Source organism: Falco punctatus (assembly GCF_963210335.1).
Source record: "Falco punctatus genome assembly, chromosome: 12".
In the NCBI taxonomy this organism is placed as follows: Eukaryota; Metazoa; Chordata; class Aves; order Falconiformes; family Falconidae; genus Falco; species Falco punctatus.
In genome coordinates, this window is record NC_137592.1 from 19,394,772 (window position 1) to 19,415,167 (window position 20,396).

The window sequence follows — 20,396 nt, forward strand, 5'->3', positions numbered from 1 at the left end:
TATAAACATACACAGAACCACAAGGAACCACATTCATTATTATCCTTGTCTTTTAATGTCTTGAGTATCAACTCTTTCAAAGGGGCTGTTGCTTCAGTCTGACTTGCATGCCTGAGATTATGCAAGAGGCTGAAGCCAACACTTTCAGCCAGGTTTAGAGAATAAGCCACAGGGAAAGGTCACTTCTTGGTTTCTTTGTCGTGTTCACTCAAGATATATCAAGAATTCTTATTCTTCATACCAGAATCTCCTAAGTACCACATTGTCTGAAATATAAGGTTATCTTCACTCAGCCATCAGAAATAAAACAAATATTGATACAATACAAATATGTATCTCGCCATCTTCTCCAGTCCCTGACCTACCTTCCCCCACAGTCTCAGGTAAATGCCCCAGATTATTCTCTCTGTGGAAAACCTTCCTGACAGTTCATTTCCCAAGATGAATGCAGCCACTAAATGAATGGTGGGAACTATGTTCCCTTTCCCCATTGTGTAACACGGACCATGCACCACATGGAATTATGACCTTGGTGGGAGGAGACTGCGCTGCTGTCATCCTCACAGAGCTGCCTCTAGATGAGGCCATGTTAATTTAGGGAATGAGGGAGAACTGGCAATCCCCCCTGCACACCACAAGATGTTATGTGCCCACCTTAAATCCTCCTGCCTTGACAACTCTAGAAACGAAGCTCACCTTTCCAACGTCAGAGCTCAAGCCATTAGAGGGCACCTCCGAGACCCCTGACGGCCCCATGGATCCCCCAAACCCCACAGCACAGCTTGCAAGCACAGGCCATGTTTGACTTTTTTCAATGGTTAATATCTCATAAACCTCTTATAAGAGAGAAAGGCAATTAGCCATGATCCCTGTTATCACCTTATCCCCTGACACACAGTAGCCACATCTAAACTGCCTAAAGGCAACAGTCCTAGGCCAATACTGATTCTCTTCTGCATGTCTTCTTGTCTCCTCCACTGTCAGGAAGGCATTTTGACACTACTTGGATCAATCACTCCAGAAGTTTTACTGCTCAGATTTGGGGATGTCGTTTATAGTGTAATTTCAACTTTGGATTTCCAGATTTTCCAAAGCCAACTGTGGCATAAGCTAGTTTTTTAAGCAGTTTTGTACATATGGGGGTTTATTTGAAAGACAGGAGAGTGAGCAAAGAAAGCTCTAATTACCACAAGTTAAGTGTTGCTTTGCAAATTTTCATGTCACAATTCAATTAAGTTTTAAAAATCATTAAGAAGTGTTTATGATAAACTCTCAAAGAAATTAGCAGAAGACTTATCAGAATGTACAAGTTCCAGCAGAGGTAGCATGCATGCAGGCAGTGTCCATCTATTCCCTTAAATAACCAGAACCATTCTATGGCCTTCAAGCCAACTGGAAGAATTTCGCCAGGGTCCTCGATTTTAAATCCTCCTGCCCTCCAGCATAGTGTGGTTATCGCTAAACTGCCTACTGGCAACAGCCCCAAGCTGATGGATTCTAATTCCTCAGACTATGCCAGGCAAGTGTCTAGCATGCACTGAAACTGTTGTAAAGAACAATACTAGAGACACAGCTTCAGAGCCCAGGAACATAACCTATCACTACTTAATTATTATCCCCAGGGGTAATCTCCTGAGAATTATTAGTGATGGGAATAAATTCCCTGGGCAGAATGAATTAGGCCAAGAACCCTGGAGAATGTGGTCTATTTAGAGAGAAAAACCCAAGAAGTCAGCAGAGGATTTATTTTGCTTGCCTGGAGCTTTTTATTGATTCTTTCCTTTGGTGATGAGACCAGCTAACCAGGTTTCCATAGGCTGCTCCTTTTTCCTGTCCCTTGTCTGCCACGTGTGTCTTTCCCTCCCACATCTCTTAGCCTGGACTCATTTACATCTGACTCTTCTTTTGGCCCTTATGTAGCTGACCACAGCCTTTCCTTCTAAAACTCCTTCCTTTCCCTAGCACATCTTTTGCAATCATCCTACTTGGATGAGTATCTTCAGCCCCCTCTTTGGGTATGTTTGTGCCTTTGGCCTTTTGTTTTTCATATCTCTGGATCTGTATCTTTTACTTCTGGGTTTGTATTTTTTACAAATAGAGCACAGTTACTGTGCTGAGGACCCAGAGATCTGTCTCAAGCTTTTGGTCCATACTGAAATCCTAGTGCTTCATTCACATCTTGTGTATGACTCAAGCATGGCATGGCTAAAATAAAATGCTTGCTCTCCACCTTATAACTCCTGTTTCCCAACTACTATGGGTGACACTACCATACAGTGCTTTCTCTAGATTCTCATATACAAACACCAATAGTTTTTCTCCATGAATAACTTATCTCTAAGTCTACTGCTTCAGCTATATCACATTTTGAATTAATTCCTCAGGACCTTCCTTCCTTTCCACATCAAGCAAAAAGCTGTCCTTACCTCTAAAGCTGAATCATACCCATGACCTCTCACTCAGCAGTGAAAAGACAGCTCCTCTCTGAGATCATTTCAGATCCTGTTATCCACTCACTAGATTGTAAAATAAACACCTTTTCATTTCCTTTGTCCTTTGGAGGCATTCCTGGTCATCACGTGTGCCACCATTCTCCTTCTAAAGACTTCTTATTTCCTGATTCGGTAGCAGGGAAGTCTCAGCAACAAGAAACTTCTTACTATGCTGATGAATATAATCTCATCATTTTCTCTTACTCTTCCAGTCATTTGCTTCTATAATTTTTGGTCCTGATTTGTAAGTGTTGTAGACATTTTTGTATTGGGTTGTTAAGAGCGAGTTCCCAGGGCCTCTAGTCCATAGGCTAGGCTGGCCTATTAGCATGTGTGCTGTTTGTATTTGGGTTTAAAAAATTCATCTTGGTCTCCTCATTAAGACTGAGCTCTGTATTCCAGTAAATATCCTAACACTGTGATACAGCAGAAGCCGTGATAAGCAGTAATATTGCAAATATTGTCTTATTAGCTGTGACTCCTGCCTTCAGGCTTAAGAAATGTTGTACATCTGGGACTTTTCTTATAAATAACAAAAATAAGTGTTCATAACTTTTAAAAATTGGGCTCTTTGCATCACGTGATGAGGAGGCTTTGGAAGTCTTTCCAAGTAAACTGTAATTGCAGATGGCTGATTTGTGGTTGATTTGATAAAAATCAATCTGTCACCTGGAGTAATTGTTTTCCATTTGTGTCAAGAATAATTAAATGCTTTTTTATGAAAACACTCACTTGGCTTGCAAGTACCTAAGCAAGCTGGTCGTTTGTATCATAGGAACCCACCTAACTTGCACACTAAAATGAAACATCAAAGCAGGCAGCATCTTAGTAAACATAACCAAGCTCAGGCAGAGATACACAGTTTAATTTTTCTTTTTTTATTAAGGTTCTTCCATCTGCCCCTCACTTCCATTTTGATCCCAGAAGGAAACGGGCCGGCGGGATTCCCAAGCGCCGCCAGCGCCGCCCTTCCGGGGCAACGCGAGGACGGAGTTTTTCTTATTATCGGCGAGGCTGAGGCATTTTTCTTGGCATTTGCCCGCCGCCTGCCACGCTTTTAGTGGCGCCCCGTGTGACGGACCTACCGAACGCGGCAGCTCCTACCCTCCCCTCAGAGCGAGCGGGCGGCGCCAGGAGCCCGCGCTCAGCCCCGGGCGGGAGGGGCGGGAGGGGCGGGCCCCGCCCCAGCGGATGGCGCCGCTCACGCCCCGTCGCCCACGTGACTTCCTCCCTAGGGCAAGGGCGGGCGGGCGCGACACCAGCCGCGGAACCGCGCAGAAGGGCGCGCAGAGCGGTACCCAGCTGCCGGGCCGTGCCGTGCTGGGAAAGTCGGTGCCACACCCCCGCCCCGCGCGCAGGAGTGAGGCGCGCAGAGCTCACCCTGTTTTCCCCTCAGCGAGCGGCCCCCTCCCGGCCGCCTTCCGGTGGAGCAACTCCGGGTTGGCTGCCGATCGATCCAACCCGGCGCCGGCGCTGCGCCGCCGACCTTGCGTGGAGCATCCCATCAGCGGCGCGGGGGAGGGAATTAGAAGCACGCCGTTGCCCGAACGGGTCCATTCCGAGAGCTGGGCCGTCGGTCCCCCCTGCGGGGAATGGTTCCTCCCGTCACGTGGTGCGGTGGAGGCGGAGCGCCGGCGCCGGCCGCCCCCTCGCCCCCTGGTGCGCGTGCGCGGTAGCGCGGATTCCGCCTCACGTGCTTCTCCGCGGCCGGCGCGCGCGGCGGCCATGGCTGCGCTGCTGAGCTCCGCCGGGCGCCTGCGGGCGTTCTGCCCGCGCCTCCTGCCCCTCCTGCTCCGCCCGCCCGCCGCCGCCGCCGCCCGCCCTCCGGCCCCCGCCAGGTGAGACCCGGCGCCACGGGGCTGCCAGCCGCTCGCCGGTGGGCCGGCGGGCCGCTGGGGCGGCGGTCCCCGTGTCCAAGGGCACTGGCGAGCCCGCCGCCGCTCCCTTGCTGCGCTGCCCCTGTGGCTGCCAGCGGCAGCCCTGCGGCTTGGGCCGGCCCGGCCCGGCGGTCTCCGGCCGCGTGTGCGCGGCGGGCCCGGCTAGGGGTTGAAGGCCGCGGGGGAGCCCCGCTTCCTTCCGATGGGGGCGGGCCGCTTCCCACCGGTGTGTCGCCGGGCGGAGTGCGCCCTGCTCTGGGAAGGGTGCTGACCCTCGGGGGTCAGGGAGCGGGGGTTGAGCGGTGCCCGGCCGTGGGGAGAGCGCTGTCCCCCCGGGGTCGGGGAGCGGTGCCCGGCCGTGGGGAGCCGCACGGCCGCAGTCTGGGCAGCAGCCGGGCTCCGCTGTGGCAGTAGCCGGCCGGGGTGGCTTGATTCCTGCGCTGTGGGCCCCTCTGCTATCGCGCAGGTGGGGTGGAAAACTGCCCCCTTGCCCCACTAACGCATGGTTGGGGCCCTGCAGCACGTTTGGAGACACAACTCTGCCTTAACACGAGTCTGCTTTTTTAATTAACAAAATTTTTGTTTTGGGAGAGCTAAGCTTTTTCTCTGGTGGTGGTGCACTGTGGCTCCACATTTGGGATGTTTTTTGCCCTGATCACATATGTCTTGGACGTCAAAGTGTATAAGGCTTGGCCTTGAATACATGAGCAAAGGTCAGAGCCCCTGTTTGTAGGAAACATACAATATTTCAGGTTTTTCTGAATGCACTGTTTCTTTTTAACAGATCATGAGGGTGCTGTTACCGTTGTTGTATAGGCAAGCTGATTGCTTCTGTAACTTTTTCCTTAATTACTCGTTCTAAGAAGGAAGCACCATGTGCAGATGATGACTGTGTCAAAGAGTTGGTATTTATGTTTTGTATTTCATCTACCGAGTATGCTGTTAAAACTACATGAAGACTTGCACAAGCTTTTTTAACGTTAGGGGTTACTTAATTGTCAGCAAGTTCTCAGACTTGTTGAATGAGAAAGGTCTGTTTATGACTTCTGAGCTGTGATGGGGTTAGATTCTTGGCTTCCACCATGTCCAGGTTTAAGTCTTAAAAAAGAGAGTTGGCAATGAGTTGAGATGCTTGACTTTTCATTTATGTCAAGTGATTTGCTGTGATTATAATTACAGTTGCTCAATAAAACTTTGTATACAAGTAAGTAATAATTATAAATAATTTGCAAATATAGATGTCTAGCTAAAAAGAAGTATAGATCCATTTCCTTCAAGGATGTAAGTGTTTGCTGTATTTTTTCCAGTGTTTGCAAAGCCTATTGAGATTTCAGTGCAGGCAGGTGGGAAGGGGATATATGATGCTTCTGGTGTGTGGAAGTGTCACAAACTATTCAGATAGCAGCTAATGTTGCCATTAGCTCTGAATATGGCAACACAGAGTTGTTATCTGAAAAAAAGTATCAGCATGTAGCTTTAGTTAGTATTAGTGACCGAGCTTGAAATTAATCTCTTCTTAGATGTCCAAATGATGCTGTAGACAAATTTTTGCATAACAATTAAGAACATAAAAGTATTAAACACATACACTGAGTTTTATGAGCTGACATAATAACTTAGTGCTATGAAGGGGAGAAAGTTGTTCTGTCCCGTTTCGCTTGTGCCTTAATATAGTGTTGGTGGTCCTTCTAAGTCAATGTAACAATTCCTGGCAGAAAACCAAAACAGTTTGCTGCCAGTCTAGATTCTGTTCACAGAGTCTTCTGGGGAACAGAATCTAGAATGGCAAAAACTTCTTCAGGTTTCACAATTCACAAATTCCAGAGCTGGTTCAGGAAAAGGGATGGGAACAGGCAAGAGTCAGCAATAGAGAACTCCTACAGGCAAGTCTCACCACCAAAATAAATCTGTTGCTACATGCACTAACTTTAGTGCTTATCAAACCGATTGTGAGCCGATTTTATTTGGTAGCCTGACAGAAATCTTACAAAAAAAAAAATCAACCAACAATTTTCTGCTGGTTTTAGTGATGGAAACGTAACAGGTTTGTTGAGTGCTAAAGTTGGTGGGAAGGATGAAGTAGACCTGTGCAGGAAGGACCAGGGAACTGGGAAGATGTCTGCTGTATGGTTGGCAACAGAACCACGTTTGGTTAGCGGCAAATCAGTAATAAACTTTTCTACTTTGTGGTAATTCAGCTGATTTTTGTTTTCCTCAGCTGGAAACTTAGTTTCCTAAATTAGTTTGTTCAGAGAAGTAATAGTCACCAAAATTGACATATGACTTGATGAAGGACTAACAGTGTATTTTTTTCTCGTAGAACCCTGTTTCTGGAAAAAAACTTGAAAAGTGCTTTATGCGATGATAACTTGGCTCTGATAGCTGAGTTTTGGGTTTTTGGTTAGTGGTTTGTAGTTATTACCCCTGCACCCCCCTGATACTTTTTTCTTGCACCAATATTCTTCTGTATTTTCAAGTATAAATGGGGTCATGTGTGGGATAGTTCAGTGATTGTTCCTAAAACTCTTCAGTTCTCAGGTTAGATCTAGTTAACTATGTAAGTAGGTTCGTGGTAGAGAATACATTCACAGGAAACAGCAGCAATATTTAGCTCATAGTTTTTAGGTTTTGGTCTAAACTGAATTATATTGGAGTAAGACTGAGCAGCACATGTGAATTTGTACGTTCTGTCCAGTAATTTCATTCCTAAGATAATTTTTTACCTACAATCTTTGTCTTACTGTCTTACTAGGTATGAATTTAGGCATCCTAGTGCACAAGCGATGCTCTGGGGCCAAAGTGTTTGTTAAAATAAAAAAGTCAACATTTATGAAATGAAATTGCGCATCTAAGCATATAATTTCATTTTATTTTTTTTCCTAAATAACTATTGTTGTGTTTTTCTACTTAAGCCTTAATTTCTGGAAGAAATTTTCTCTCTAAAGAACTAGAATGACATATGGACAACTTTTAGACTTGGTATAGTCACTGTTCAGGTCTTGAGATGGTATTTTGAGAGTGAAATGCAGTCTGCTGCAGTAAATTCCAGAGAAGATTGATAAAGTTCTGATTGGAATAGTGGAGAAGAACCCCCACAGTTTTAGGAGTAAATGAATAACAAGGAATAATTAGCGTTTTGCAAGAGAACGGGGTAAATGACTTTAAGTTTACATGTGCTTGGTATAGTTGCTTTAGCATTGAACATAATAAAGTCAGTTCAGAGGCTGGTCTGTGACTTTCGTTACAGTAATGGTTACAGAAAAGTTGCAAATACGTTAACTTATTTAGAAATGTGAGACAGCAATTATTCACATTACAGCAGAGATTTTATCAAAGCATCATACTGGTCTGATTTTTAATCTAAACTTCAGAAAGCGGGTTAAGACAGTAGATGGAATATCCAGTTGCATTGGTTGAGAAGCATTTCATAGCAAATGAGATCAGATCTGTGGCAAATTTATGATTTCATTTGACTGCCTCTAGGATGAGATGTGAAATATACTGAGCTGTATGTTGTGACTCTGGCGTGCAATTAAAATGGGATGTACAACAAACTTCAGATCTACAACAGCAAACTAGCTGTAGGAACTTTGTTCATAGAAGCTTTGCTAAGGAGAGAAATGCTTGAATTTGCTGCTAGTAGCTGACTCAAGCTACTAGCTACAAGCTCTCAGTCAATGAGTGTTCAGAGTAGATTTTGAATTAACATCAGAATATCTTTTGGGAACTTTATTCTGCATACTTGCGGTGATTGTTATGTTTTGATGTTACAGCTTGCTGCTGTGGCAAGTTAGTGTTGGGAGAAAGGGTATTGGCTTCATTCTTCCCACACTGATCGCCCACCCGTTGCTGGACAGCTTGTCCTACTCTGTCATGGTGCTCCTTGGACCTATTACTGGGTTCATTTCATTTGCTAGACTGCAAGGAGAACATTTCTGACGGATCAACAGGTTTTATTGGATCAATTAAGGATCTGATGAGCTCCAGAAGAGTGGAACCACAGGCAAAAGGAGAAGAGGGAACCAAACCCTGTGATGATGGTGTGATGTTAGATCACTGCAGCTGTATTGCTGAACTGTACTTTTGGATGTGTGAGTGCTATGATACTCAATCCTGAAGTCAACACCTTATGTCTCTTCAGAGAAAAGGAGAACAATTGGGCTCCTAAGGCATAGATCTTGAAAGTATAGCTGAGGAGGAAGATCAAGTGGAATCCATGTGCAAGTCTTGTGAGGCATCTTTGGCTTTACTGTCACTTCTTCACCTTGAGATTCTTGGCTGTAAGATTAAATGTAGCTTTTTAGGAATGCAGAGCAAAGAGCATTTCCCCAGACAGCAGATTGTACTGTAGTGAAACCTGCTTTTTGCAAGATCTGTGTTCCGTTCAGAGGAGTGGTTGCTTATGAAGTTAGTAAGAGGGTACCGTGTGCAATGCTTCTCAAGTTGACCTTATAAAGGCTTTTGCCTTTTGGTACATTGTAGTGTGTTTGTACAACAGTGAAGCATGTTGGTGAGAATACCCTTTTAAAGAATCTTGTGTCAGATCTACGGGGGATTCGGTATGAGCTTTGGGGTAAGCCAGAAGTTAAAATGCCAAATATTCATGGCTTAACGTGTGATGTGGTGTGGTATTTGTTTTTTGTTTTTAATTAGCTGCAAACAAGTTGCTTTTGGTTATTTACTATCATACTTGGCAATCCATCACCAGTAGACAAAAATATAGAGTTGAATGCTTAACTACTTAAGCAAAATGGTACAAGTGGTAGAATGCATGGGCTTTAAATGCAGAGGAAGTGTTCAATAGATTTGCATTTGGTAGTAATGAAGCAATGCTCTGTTGTAGTGAAGTTTCACAAGCTGCACTGTTGTAGTTGTTGTATGTGTTGTAGTGATGGACATAAAACATCCAGAGACTTCCTAAGAAATAGCACAAAGCTAAGTGTTTCTGCTTTGCTACTTGTGAATCACTTAGGCACAGTTCTCCAAAAAACTGGAGATTTCTCAGTCTGCATAAAATATCAAAATTTTGTCTGAGGTAGAATCCTTCTGTATCTCACTGAAACAAGGGTACAGTGGCCTGAACATTGTGGCTCTTTTTTTTTTTTCTTTTTTTTTTTTTTGGTAGGTGACCCTGGTATAGGTGACTATAGTCAGGGGAAATACTGTTTAGCAGTCCTGTGAATTATGCTGGGATCTCAGGTGGTTTATTTAGTCTTATATTTAGTAAATTTAATGCTAAGTCTGTAGTGCTTGTATTTACAGTAATGAATTTTAGCTCTTATGTTTACCATTTTTCTACTTTGAATATGGCTTGTATTTTGAAAACCATTTCATACGCATTTCACCTATTTAGTTTAGTAAGAACAAAACATTCAGTACTTCCTTAGAAAAAGTGTAGCAGCTACCTTATTGTGCCTCTGATAAAGGCAGGCAAATATCTGTATGGTGGCTTTGTGATTCTTTTTTTGAATGTCTGGAATGGGTCAAGTTTTACAGAAAGTAAACCTGCTGCTGCTGCCAATGAAAGCATTGGAACCATCTACTTCTTGAATTTTGGGAAAGATAGGACATTTTTTACTTGGTCTGATGTGTAGGATATGTTCCTTTAGGAAACTGAAGGCACTGCCTTCAGTGTGCTCTAGAAATATGGAAAACATGTAAGTACATCAGTATATGGTACTGGGCTTCTCACTGAACCATTGCAAACAATTTTACTACCTGAGTCAGTATGAATTTCCCCATGTGCACTTCACCTCTGCATAATTTTTTTTCCAGTTTATCTTCAAGTACTTTCCAAATGTTCCAAAATAAGCTATTTTGGAGGTGAAAAGTTGCCACGAAATAGTGGGTGGTTGTGTGTTGGGTTTACGAACGTACAATTGGTTAAACTTTGCTGTGTAGGCAAGGTCTGTGCTTTTAATCTTCACAGTTGTAGAGACAAAGCTGAAAATGGTGTAAAGGTACAGTAGTATCAGAAGGCTACTTGTAATTTCTGATTGTGTGAATGGGAGAGAGATCACTTTATAGGGCTTAATATATCCTTTTCAGCTTCTCTGGATAGGTACAAAGAAACATAGTTATGAAGCATAGTAAAGAGAAATTACACATGTGGGGGAAGAATCAGATTGCTAATTCAAACATCTGAAGATTATTGTGCAGCTTCATGTGCTTGCAAATGTAATGTTTCATATGGAGAAATTCTTAAAATGCCATGTACAGGTAATTGATGAAAGTAAAAACTTGACATTCATTACAGCCCTTGGAGAAGTGTCATGCATTTTGTGGTGTAGCATAGCATTTAATTCTGAACAAAGTTAATTAAAATAATTGAAAAAAATATAGTTACATCATAAGACTATATAATCCAATGTCTACCACTGAGGCTGGATCAGAAGTGCCAGGGTCATGATAGATTCCCTCCCCTCCCCCAGTCATACTTTATAAGCTTCCAAATGAGAAAGTTTGACTGTCAAAGTATCTAGTATTTCATTACAATTAATATGACAATAATTATTATTACCAGTTTGATGCCTGATGGATTAGGTACAGTTGCTTCTCTGCTTGGAGAGTGAGATGGGATAGATGATTCTTTTTGAGTTTTTTAAACTTGGTTTTTGTGTTTTTGTGAGTAAACACACCATGACAAGTAGAATAATTCTGTATTTTATCTGTTTTGCTTTTGTTGAAGATTTTAAGTTTGGGGTTTTTTTTTCTGCGTTATGTTTTGTGTTTAGCAGTGGCTCATTTTCAGTACTTTTTTTGTTGTACTGTTGTCTAGCTAGTCATATACCATCTTATGTTTCTGCATTTGTTTTTGTGCCCAAAACATAAAGCTTTTGTTGGTGTGTTTCCTTTTTGTTGATATCAGACCATTACATCAAGTAATCAAGATGACTCTGAAGTCTGAGGCTCTCCTTAGAGTTTGCCACCGTTATGGTGCTGTCTACAAATTTTATAAGTTTATTAACTCTTCTGTCATCCAAATTGTTAATGAAATTATTGAATGGACATGGGTCGTACCACTCTTTTCCCAGTTGGGTCCGGAGATAGCTTAACTTAGGATCCCACATGTATATTCCCAATTTTGCAACAGACCCTGATTAGCACATTTTAAAGTTATCTATATTTTAATTTTTTTTTAAACAACTACTGCACCCCTATTTTTGTAACTGAAAGTAGATCATATATCTTTGTTTTGCTTATGACATTGTAAGGTAACGTGATGCCAGAAGTCTGTATATCAATCTTTTTTTTTCCCAAAACTTTAATGAATTTTTTAAGGTTATTCCAAAGGAGTGGAGATTGAGTAAGGTCCGTTAATGTGTCTTAAATATAACATATCTTAATATTTCTAGAAATGACTTAGCACATTCTTCCCTGTTCTCATCTACAACCCCATCTCCTTATTAAAATTTACTCATGATAAAATGGTTAAAATTTACATAGTATGGTTGCAAATAACATTTTTAGAAAGCTAAACAGTGTATGATCTGTAATTTTTTCCCATTTTAAGAGTTAACGTATATTTTTAAAAACCACCTGTCTTATATTTAGAAGCCTTCCTTGCTGTGTTTTTATGTGACTTCCTGACTAAAATGTTTAACGCTTCCTTCTTGATGTTTGTCCTTGCTTTTTTTTTTAATTCCCCTTAATCGTGTGTTCTTTCTCAACTTCTGAGAATTAAAAGAATCACACAGGATGGTTGAAGATTCCTGACACATGAATAATTATGCCTTATTTTGTTAGCTTCTTTTTCTGTTTCACAGGGAGGTTGTGCCGTTAGTATCAATTTTCAGGAAGTGTGTTGTCTACTGCATTCTTCTGTCCTTTGATCGATTGCCCCAAATCAAAACTAATACTGTGTCCCTTAATTTGTCAACTTTACAGGGTTTTGGGGAAGCTATGTTTCTGGTCTGCTTAATCATTCATTTTTCAGCACAGTGAGCTTTTAGCTTTTTTGTTTTAAATATTCTCCTAAATGTTGTGTTCTTAGTTTTAGTACTAAGAACCAAATTTAAGACAGTAGATGCCTGCACCTTCATCCAATTTTTGAAGCCACAGTTATTTTTAACAAACTCTTATTATGGGATTGGCTTTAACATGATTTAAGGCACTGCGTAATGCTAAAGTCTAATTTATTCAAATGCTGAAAGCCTACATATGATAAGGTACTCATGAGTCTTATGATAGACATTCTATTTCACATTGATAATGGTAATTTAGGTGGATGCCTGTGGAAGTTTTAAGAGTCCCTCAGTTTGTTTTATACTCTCATACTCTTTTCCCATCTGTCTAAAACTGTAACTCAGACACCTATGTTGCCATTTTTTAAATATCTTCAATCAGTATAAATTAACAGAAACACCAGTATTATATTTGGTAATACCTGGGGGTGGGGTCTAAATAGAAATGCCCAACTCTACTAATCTTTGAGAAGGGTTAGTGTATGAAAGAAACGCTGCATGTATGAGTATAATGTTTTAGTGTGCAGCTGTAGCAATTGATACAGTATAATATTATAAACTTGTTATAAACAGCATCGTGTAAACAGTATCTTTGTCTGTGACACAGACACTGGGATCGAGTGCACCCTCAGCAAGTTTGCCAACACCGCCAAGCTGGGTGGTGCGGTTGACACGCAGGAGGGAAGGGATGCCATTCAGGGGGACCCTGACAGGTGTGAGAGGTGGCCCCGTGCGAACCTCATGAAGTTCAACAAGGCCAAGTGCAAGGTCCTGCATGTGGGTCATGGCAATCCCAACACAGATACAGGCTGTGCAGTGAATGGATTGAGACCAGCCCAGAGGAGAAGGACTTGGGGGTGTTGGTGGATGGGAAGCTCACCATGAGCTGGCAATGTGCCCTTGCAGCCCAGGAGGCCCACCATGTCCTGGGCTGCTTCACAAGAAGCGTGGCCAGCTGGTGGAGGGTGGGGATTCTCCCCCTCTACCTCACTCTGGTGAGACCCCACCTGCAGTGCCGTGTTCGGCTCTGGGCCCGCCAACATCAGAAGGACACAGGCTTGTTGGAGCAAGTCCAGAGGAGGCCATGAAGATGCTCAGAGGGCTGGAGCACTTCTCCTCTGAAGACAGGCTGAGAGAGTTGGGGTTGTTCAGCCTGGAGAAGAGAAGGCTCCGGGGACACCTTACTGCAGCCTTCCAGTGCCTAAAGGGGCCTGCAGGAAAGTGGGGAGGGACTTTGTGCAAGGGCATGTGGTGACAGGACAAGGGGTGATGGCTTTAAACTGGAAGAGGGCAGATTTAGGTTAGGTATTAGGAAGACATTCTTTACCCTGAGGGTGGTGAGGCACTGGCACAGGCTGCCCAGAGAAGCTGTGGATGCCCCATCCCTGGAAGCGTTCAGGGCCAGGTTGGATGGGGCTTTGAGGTACCTGGTCTAGTGGAAGGTGTCCCTGCCCATGGCAGGAGGGTTGGAACTGGATGATCTTTAAGGTTCCTTCCAACCCAAATTAGTCTTAAAATTCTGTGATCATGCTAAATGCTAAGCAAGGAGAGTTGAGTCCTTTCATGCTGTTAACCAGCATATTTTGGAGTATGCACATACTGTTTTTACCTTCATACTTAATGTTATAGAGCTATGCAAGTGCTTCAAAAAGTTTGTGAGTTTTGACATACAGAGAATCTTACAAAGATTGCTTTCTTAAAACTAGTGCTGCACTTAAGAACTGTAGATATAAATTCATTTACTGTTACAAGTGTGCTGTGTGGCATAAGATATAATTCAGTAATTTGCAGAATACTATAAAAGAATAGCAGATTTTTTATAGAAAAATATATTTAATTTTTAAGACGCGGCACAGGAGTTTTGTCCACTTGTGCTTTGATTGTTATTGGAAATCAAAGTATAAAATTCTGTGTTATAAAGACAGAAAGTCCTGTGTTGCTGTTGGCTTTCAAAGCATTTTTTGCAAGCTGACTTGGAAGTATTCTGAAAAGCTTTCAGTAAGCTTTTTCAAAAAGGTATATAGAAGTGGATGTAAGGACAATTGAGAACAGACTTCCAAAAATGCATGTGTGCAACCATAGTTTTACCTGACCAGGCTGTTCACTGTTCTGTTTTGGCACAAATACTATTTCCTTATTTTTCTCTGTATCAAATTATTCTTAAAAAAACAACAACAAACAAACAAACTTGGCAAGCTCTTACTGTTGTGGTAGAAATAAGACTCTCGTTGTGTTAGTTCTTGTTGTCAGACTTTTATTTTGAGAAAATAAATGTTTAAACAAATCCAGTGTTGATGTTTATTGGTTGACATCACAGGATGGCAGCTTTGTCCTCATTAATGTGAATTCTGCAGAATGGGGACTGATCCCATTGTTAAGCCATTGGTGTCTAAAACACTGGTCTCTGCATTAGTTTTTGTATGATTTTTCAAAAGCATGCAGGAGCTTTTGTGAGAAGCCGTAATGGGGCAATAGACTTCTGTAGCATTTGAACGGCTTCAAAATTTTTCTTTTTCTGGGAATAGTATTTGAACCCTTTAACTCATGAGATGAGTCCAACTGAAAATCTCAGAGAAACAGCTGTCATGGTGAAAAGATATATGTGACTATATATTTTTAAGTAGAAAGACACTGTAATGAATTACCTTTATTTATTTGTTGTTATCAATATGGAAAGTGTTTCAGTAACTTCATCAGAAAGAAGTGCATTATCTCTCTGTCACTGTGTGGCTAGTTTAGTTGCAAAATGAAGTGTAATCTCTGTTTGTTTGTTTTTGTTTTTATTTCAGCAGCAACATTGTGTATCAAATAAGGTTCCTTACAGTTGCACCTCAACAGGAGGGAAGTGTTAAAGAAGAACCAGTTTCAGAAATTCAAACCAGACAGACCAGGCAGTTTGACTGGGCATTAAATAGACTAGATAACTCTGTCAGAAAAACTGGCCGCATCCCTAAAACTCTTCTACTAAAAATCTACGGTGAAGTGTGTAAAACAGGTAAGCTGCTTCCAATTAAAACAAAGTAAAAGCTAAATTCAAAACTCAATATAATAAATCATCAAACCAAGCAAATTAATTGAAAGATTTATGTTTTGAGTATTGTTTAATTTGCTTTATATGTTGGTGAACAGACTTTATAAATGCTTTAGAGGTGTTACTTTGCTTTGAATGCACGTTTACTTTTGTGTTGGTTTTTTTTTGTCTTTGGGAATTAGTAAGTTGTGAAAATTCAGTGTGCTTTTAAGAAAGCTTATCATACTGCCTTGCTTATTGCGGACTTTACTCTGGTAATGTTACACCTTTCTCATAAAACTGCATTGTGCACTCTGAACAGGGATCAAATCTGTCTGCTTTACACAGTGTGTTTTTCAAATATGTGCAATAAGCCATGCTGTCCTTAAGAAGTGATTTGTTTTTAAAATGAAATTATACGGGGAAATATGGAGGTTATCCCCAAGCTTCTACACTGCCAGGTAGCTGTGGTTATTCAGGACAAGAAAGCTTTCCCTTTTTTTTGAATAAAACAAAAAGAAACAGTTGAGGCATTGTTCATTCTGACAGATTCTGTACCCCTTTGGTTAAAAATAGCTGGTCTGTATTAACACTGTGCAAACCAGGTGCCACAATTGATAAGGTTTGGTACTAGTTAGCATGAGTCAATGGAGATATTTGCTAAATATGCTCTCTTAAGTTCTACTGCCAATATTTATCAATGGCAGCATGTATTGTTTTGTTTTAAATTTTGCTGTGTATTACTCTGGACTGTTCATGGCTTGTGTACCTGGGATTGTGCTTTTAAAAGTTTTGCACTTCACTGTTTAAAAGCTGAGTCTTCAATTCATGCTCTCTTTCTGTTGAACTTCGTTTTTTCTTGTTGCTTGTGTTATCCTTCCTGATTCTGACTGCTTTGTCTTTTTTAGGTATAAACATAGTTTGCAAGTGTGGGTTGGCAAGAATTTTGTGTCTCTAAGCTTATTTGCAAATCACAGTTCTTGACATTTGATTAGTTACACGTTTTTTTAAGAAGTCATATTATGAAAAGATTAATTACTTGTAGTGGTTTCCTTCGGTTGTGTAAGTAAATTTAAAAAAAAGTGTAGAATGTCACAAGAGATTTAACAAGGATGCTGTTAAGATAAATGAAAAATATTTCCATATGAAAAAATCAGTCCTTTTTTACTAATAATGTTAAAAACTAACTTAGCAAAAGTGTGAGAGGTTAGTTACTGTTGATTTCTTAAAAAAATTGCCTGTTTATATTATTCTTACATTTCTAATTACAAAACAAAAAATGCTCGATTAAGGTGTTTGCTGTAGATCTCTTACCCTGCATCTTTCTACACTCATACTGCTGAACCTTTTCCCATTTTGGGTTGTTTGGTTGAGTTTTTTTGGGTGGGAGTGGGGGTGTGTGTTGTCTTTTTAATTATTGTTGCTGTTTTGGGGCGGGGGTTTTTTGCCTTTCAAGGTACTTGGTTGCTAGTGTAAAACTGGCATCATGAATACTGGAGATGTGATGGCATTTTTATTGCATGAACTAATTGTATGGAGGGATTTAAAAGTTAGTCAAGTATGACTTATCTCACCACTCCATTATGACTTCAGAAGTTCAAATCCCCATTTGCAATTTTTACCTGGCCCCTCTCAATGTTTTAACTTCTCATTTTCTCATTGTCACTCATTTTTTCGCAGCGCTGCCTGTGTTTCTTTCTAGATGAGCATACTCTATATTAACTTTCCCGCTGTAGATGGTACTCTTGAAACAGTTTGCAATAGTTACATGGTATCCTAGATTTACTGACCCTTTTCAGTACCTAAAGATCTAATTCTAGGCAGTATATAGCTTTCTGCAGTTGAGGTTTTTCACTTTATTTTGCCATTAATTTATAGCTGTTTCTGCAGTACTGTATAATTAAAAATTACATTTACAGTGAATAGCAGCAGCTGGACATACAGTTACTGGCAACAGCTCTGGCCTCTATGCTGGGCTGTACACAGTTTTGGAGTGTTGGCATGATGATTTGGAAGTAAATTACAAAGCATAAGTGATGCTTTAGACTTCAGGTTGTGTTGGAAGTGTTGAGTCTTTCAAGTCTGCATGTATGTGTGTGTTCAAGATACAAAAAACCTTACAGATTTTTTTTCATCATTTGTGTTGTATGTGAACATTTACCTTGCGCCTTGTTAGATGAAATTACTTCTGAAGTACACCTTTCTCTGTAATAGGAAAGGAAAAGACAACTTTTTTTGCCTTCCCCCCCCCCCCCCCTTCCCACTTTCTAAATAAACTCTTCTTTTTATTAGAAATTGTCGGGTTTGCTTATAAAGATGCAATTGAGAAAAATTCTGTCTCCATTTTATTGGATAATCTGTGATAAATTCTGCAGCTCTGCCTTACTTAGCCTCAGGAGTAGTGATGAAGTCTGAGAAAAGCAGATGAGTTTATAGTTTGTTTTTCAGCATTTTGGGGCTAGTGCAGAAGTCAGAAAAAGCCGGCATTCTCGCAGTTTTCTTCAATATTTTTTTATATATAAGTTATTGATTTTATATTGAGCATGGACAGAAGTGGAAATGGAAATTTCACTGTGGAAACTCTGAATACCAGTTTTAGAAGAGTATGGAATTGATATGAATTATTTTGCCATTTTAGAAATTTACCAGGAAGTTATGTCCCTGTAGGATGAAATCATTTATGGGTCTTGGATTAGGAAATTTAAAGTATTAGGTCATCTGAGTTTAGTATTTTGTGTTATACTTGTTAAAAATTCTGCTCAGCTGGGCTCATTATTATGCTATTGTGGAAGGTGTCCCTGGCCATGGCGGGGGGTTGGAATTTGGTGGTCTTTAAGGTCCCTTCCAACCCAAACCATTCTATGATAAATAGCATGTTTTATCATGAATTTTTTTCATGAAAGTGCGTAACAGTGTCATAGATTAATAATTGGATATCCTGTTCAGTAAAAAACTTTGACCTTGGAAAAGATTCTGTTCTATATAATACGCATAAATACCACAGTGGATCAGTCTCGAATCTTTTTTTCTAATATTAAACGTGTAATTATTTATAAAGAAATTTGTGATTGTGTTCCACTTGCAGGGTGTCCAGGGAGTAACCAGATCTTGCTTTTATTGCGAAGTTGTGGTGCTCTTTTACCAGAGGTATTGGCACCTGAAAGAACAGAACTAGCCCATATGATATGGGACAAGATGAAAGAACTGGGTAAGTTGGTTTTGTTAGCCTGTCTTCAGGAACAGCTATGTACTTTAGTTACTTTCTTGGTAAATATAATACTGAATATATTTTAGTAGTGTTTAAATGTTGGGTTATAATAGCAAATAAGCATTGCCAAAGAAATGCCAAGTTTTATTGTTCAGGTGAGACCTATTTCCTATTCTGGGAGTTATACTGACATCTAGGGGTATTAATAATAAAGACTTTTTTTTTTCCCCCCTATAAGATGCTTAAACTGGACTCTGGCTTGATTTTGATTATTGTAAGAATATATTTCACTTTTCTGTTAGATGTTATCTTGACATCTGGTGGGCTGAGTGCTACCAGCTATTTTATCAGATTTTTTTTAAGTGAGTCATTTATAGATGTTGCATAGGTGAACTGCTTCTTGATGGTAATATTGCTGAATCTGTAATGTAGACTGTGGAATAGCATGCACATGATGTTTCTGTATTCTTGTTATGTTTTAGCCTTTTATAAAAATGTCTGATATTTCAAAGGTGGATAAAAGGAAGCAGTCTGATTATATGTAAGGCTCATACAGAATAAAATTTATGTGAAATTAATCACCTGAGAAAGCTATAAAATCACATTGAATTCAGAGAATCAATGTTTACTGACTGTGGTTGAAATATTTCCTTAGGTGCTGTGTATGATACAAGCCATTATAATGCTTTACTTAAAGTCTACCTTCAGAATGAGCACAAATTTTCTCCGACAGATTTCTTGGCCAGAATGGAGGAAGCTAATGTGCAGCCCAATCGAGTAGGTACCTTTTTATATCTTCAGTGTTAATACTAGTATCCATTTATTGGATGGAAATCATTAACTTCCCCTTTTTTGTTTTTTGTAGGTTACATACCAAAGGTTGATTGCTGCTTATTGCAATGAAGGTGACATTGAAGGAGCGAGGTATTCTTTTGTATTTAAGTTTAAAGGGATTTATGCAAAATCGTTCTCATATTCCCTACCATTAATGTTAAAATTTATTTCAGTGTAATTCTTAGAAATTGAGCAAAGAGGGGGTTTAAGTATATTTTAACCAAGCACTGAAGAGCAGTTTCTTAAGAGACAGCTGGAACCTACACAGGCAAAATTAAAACAAGCGATAGACCAGTGTGTTCAAATCAAATTCTATTCAAGCTGCTCAGAAAATAGCTTGTGTTGTCATTTTTAGAGCCAGTTTGAAAAAGTGTACGTTATGAAGCCTTAGTGGCTATGTAAGGAAATGGCTACTGGAAAAGGCATTTGAGAACAAAGTGGGCTAAGGAGCAAATAGTAGTAATTCTGTTTGTCATCGTTATGCAGGGCTTGCTGGATATCTATATAACGTTTTAATTTTAGCAAGGTTGAGTTGCAACAGTGTGATTGCTGGGCATGAGAAATAAGTAAAGGAAGATAAAAATAAAAAATCTCATCCCTAGCCTTGTGTCAGCATATTTCAAAGTAACAAATACAATTAATCTGAAAAAAAGAAAATAACTGCATTGTGAGCATATTGTGCAGCATCCCTAAATTTAATAGCTCAGTGACATCAGGATTTGGTTTTGTTACAGTACTTGTCTGGCAAAGCAGCGATAGCTTGGTAGTTTGTTCTCAAAGGAAAAAAAAAACAACCTAATCATTCATTGCCTTGTATTTTGCAGTAAGATTCTTGGATTTATGAAGAACAAAGATCTCCCAATCACTGAGGCAGTATTCAGTAGCCTTGTGAAAGGCCATGCAAGATCAGGGTAATGTTCAATGCCTTTTTCTTATGTTTTCTTTTAGTTTTACTAAAATATAAAGTGATACTGTACAGAAAAATTACATACTGCAGAATAGTGTGATGTT

The 20,396-nt window shown here is 40.4% G+C and overlaps 1 protein-coding gene across 2 annotated transcripts in view; it reads left to right on the forward strand.

Annotated features, from left to right (window-relative positions):
- Nucleotides 1-3,668: 3,668 nt before the first annotated feature.
- Nucleotides 3,669-20,396, forward strand: part of LRPPRC (leucine rich pentatricopeptide repeat containing) — a 92,941-nt gene continuing 76,213 nt past the window's right edge. Inside the window, exons 1-6 of one of the 2 annotated variants that reach the window (XM_080408576.1) lie at nt 3,669-4,330; nt 15,123-15,328; nt 18,429-18,551; nt 19,207-19,328; nt 19,417-19,475; nt 20,210-20,296. In XM_080408576.1, coding sequence (XP_080264702.1) covers nt 3,684-4,330; nt 15,123-15,328; nt 18,429-18,551; nt 19,207-19,328; nt 19,417-19,475; nt 20,210-20,296 — 1,244 coding nt within the window. In that variant the 5' untranslated portion in view covers nt 3,669-3,683. The remainder of the gene's footprint in view (nt 4,331-15,122; nt 15,329-18,428; nt 18,552-19,206; nt 19,329-19,416; nt 19,476-20,209; nt 20,297-20,396) is intronic. The other variant, XM_080408577.1, reaches the window with a different exon arrangement.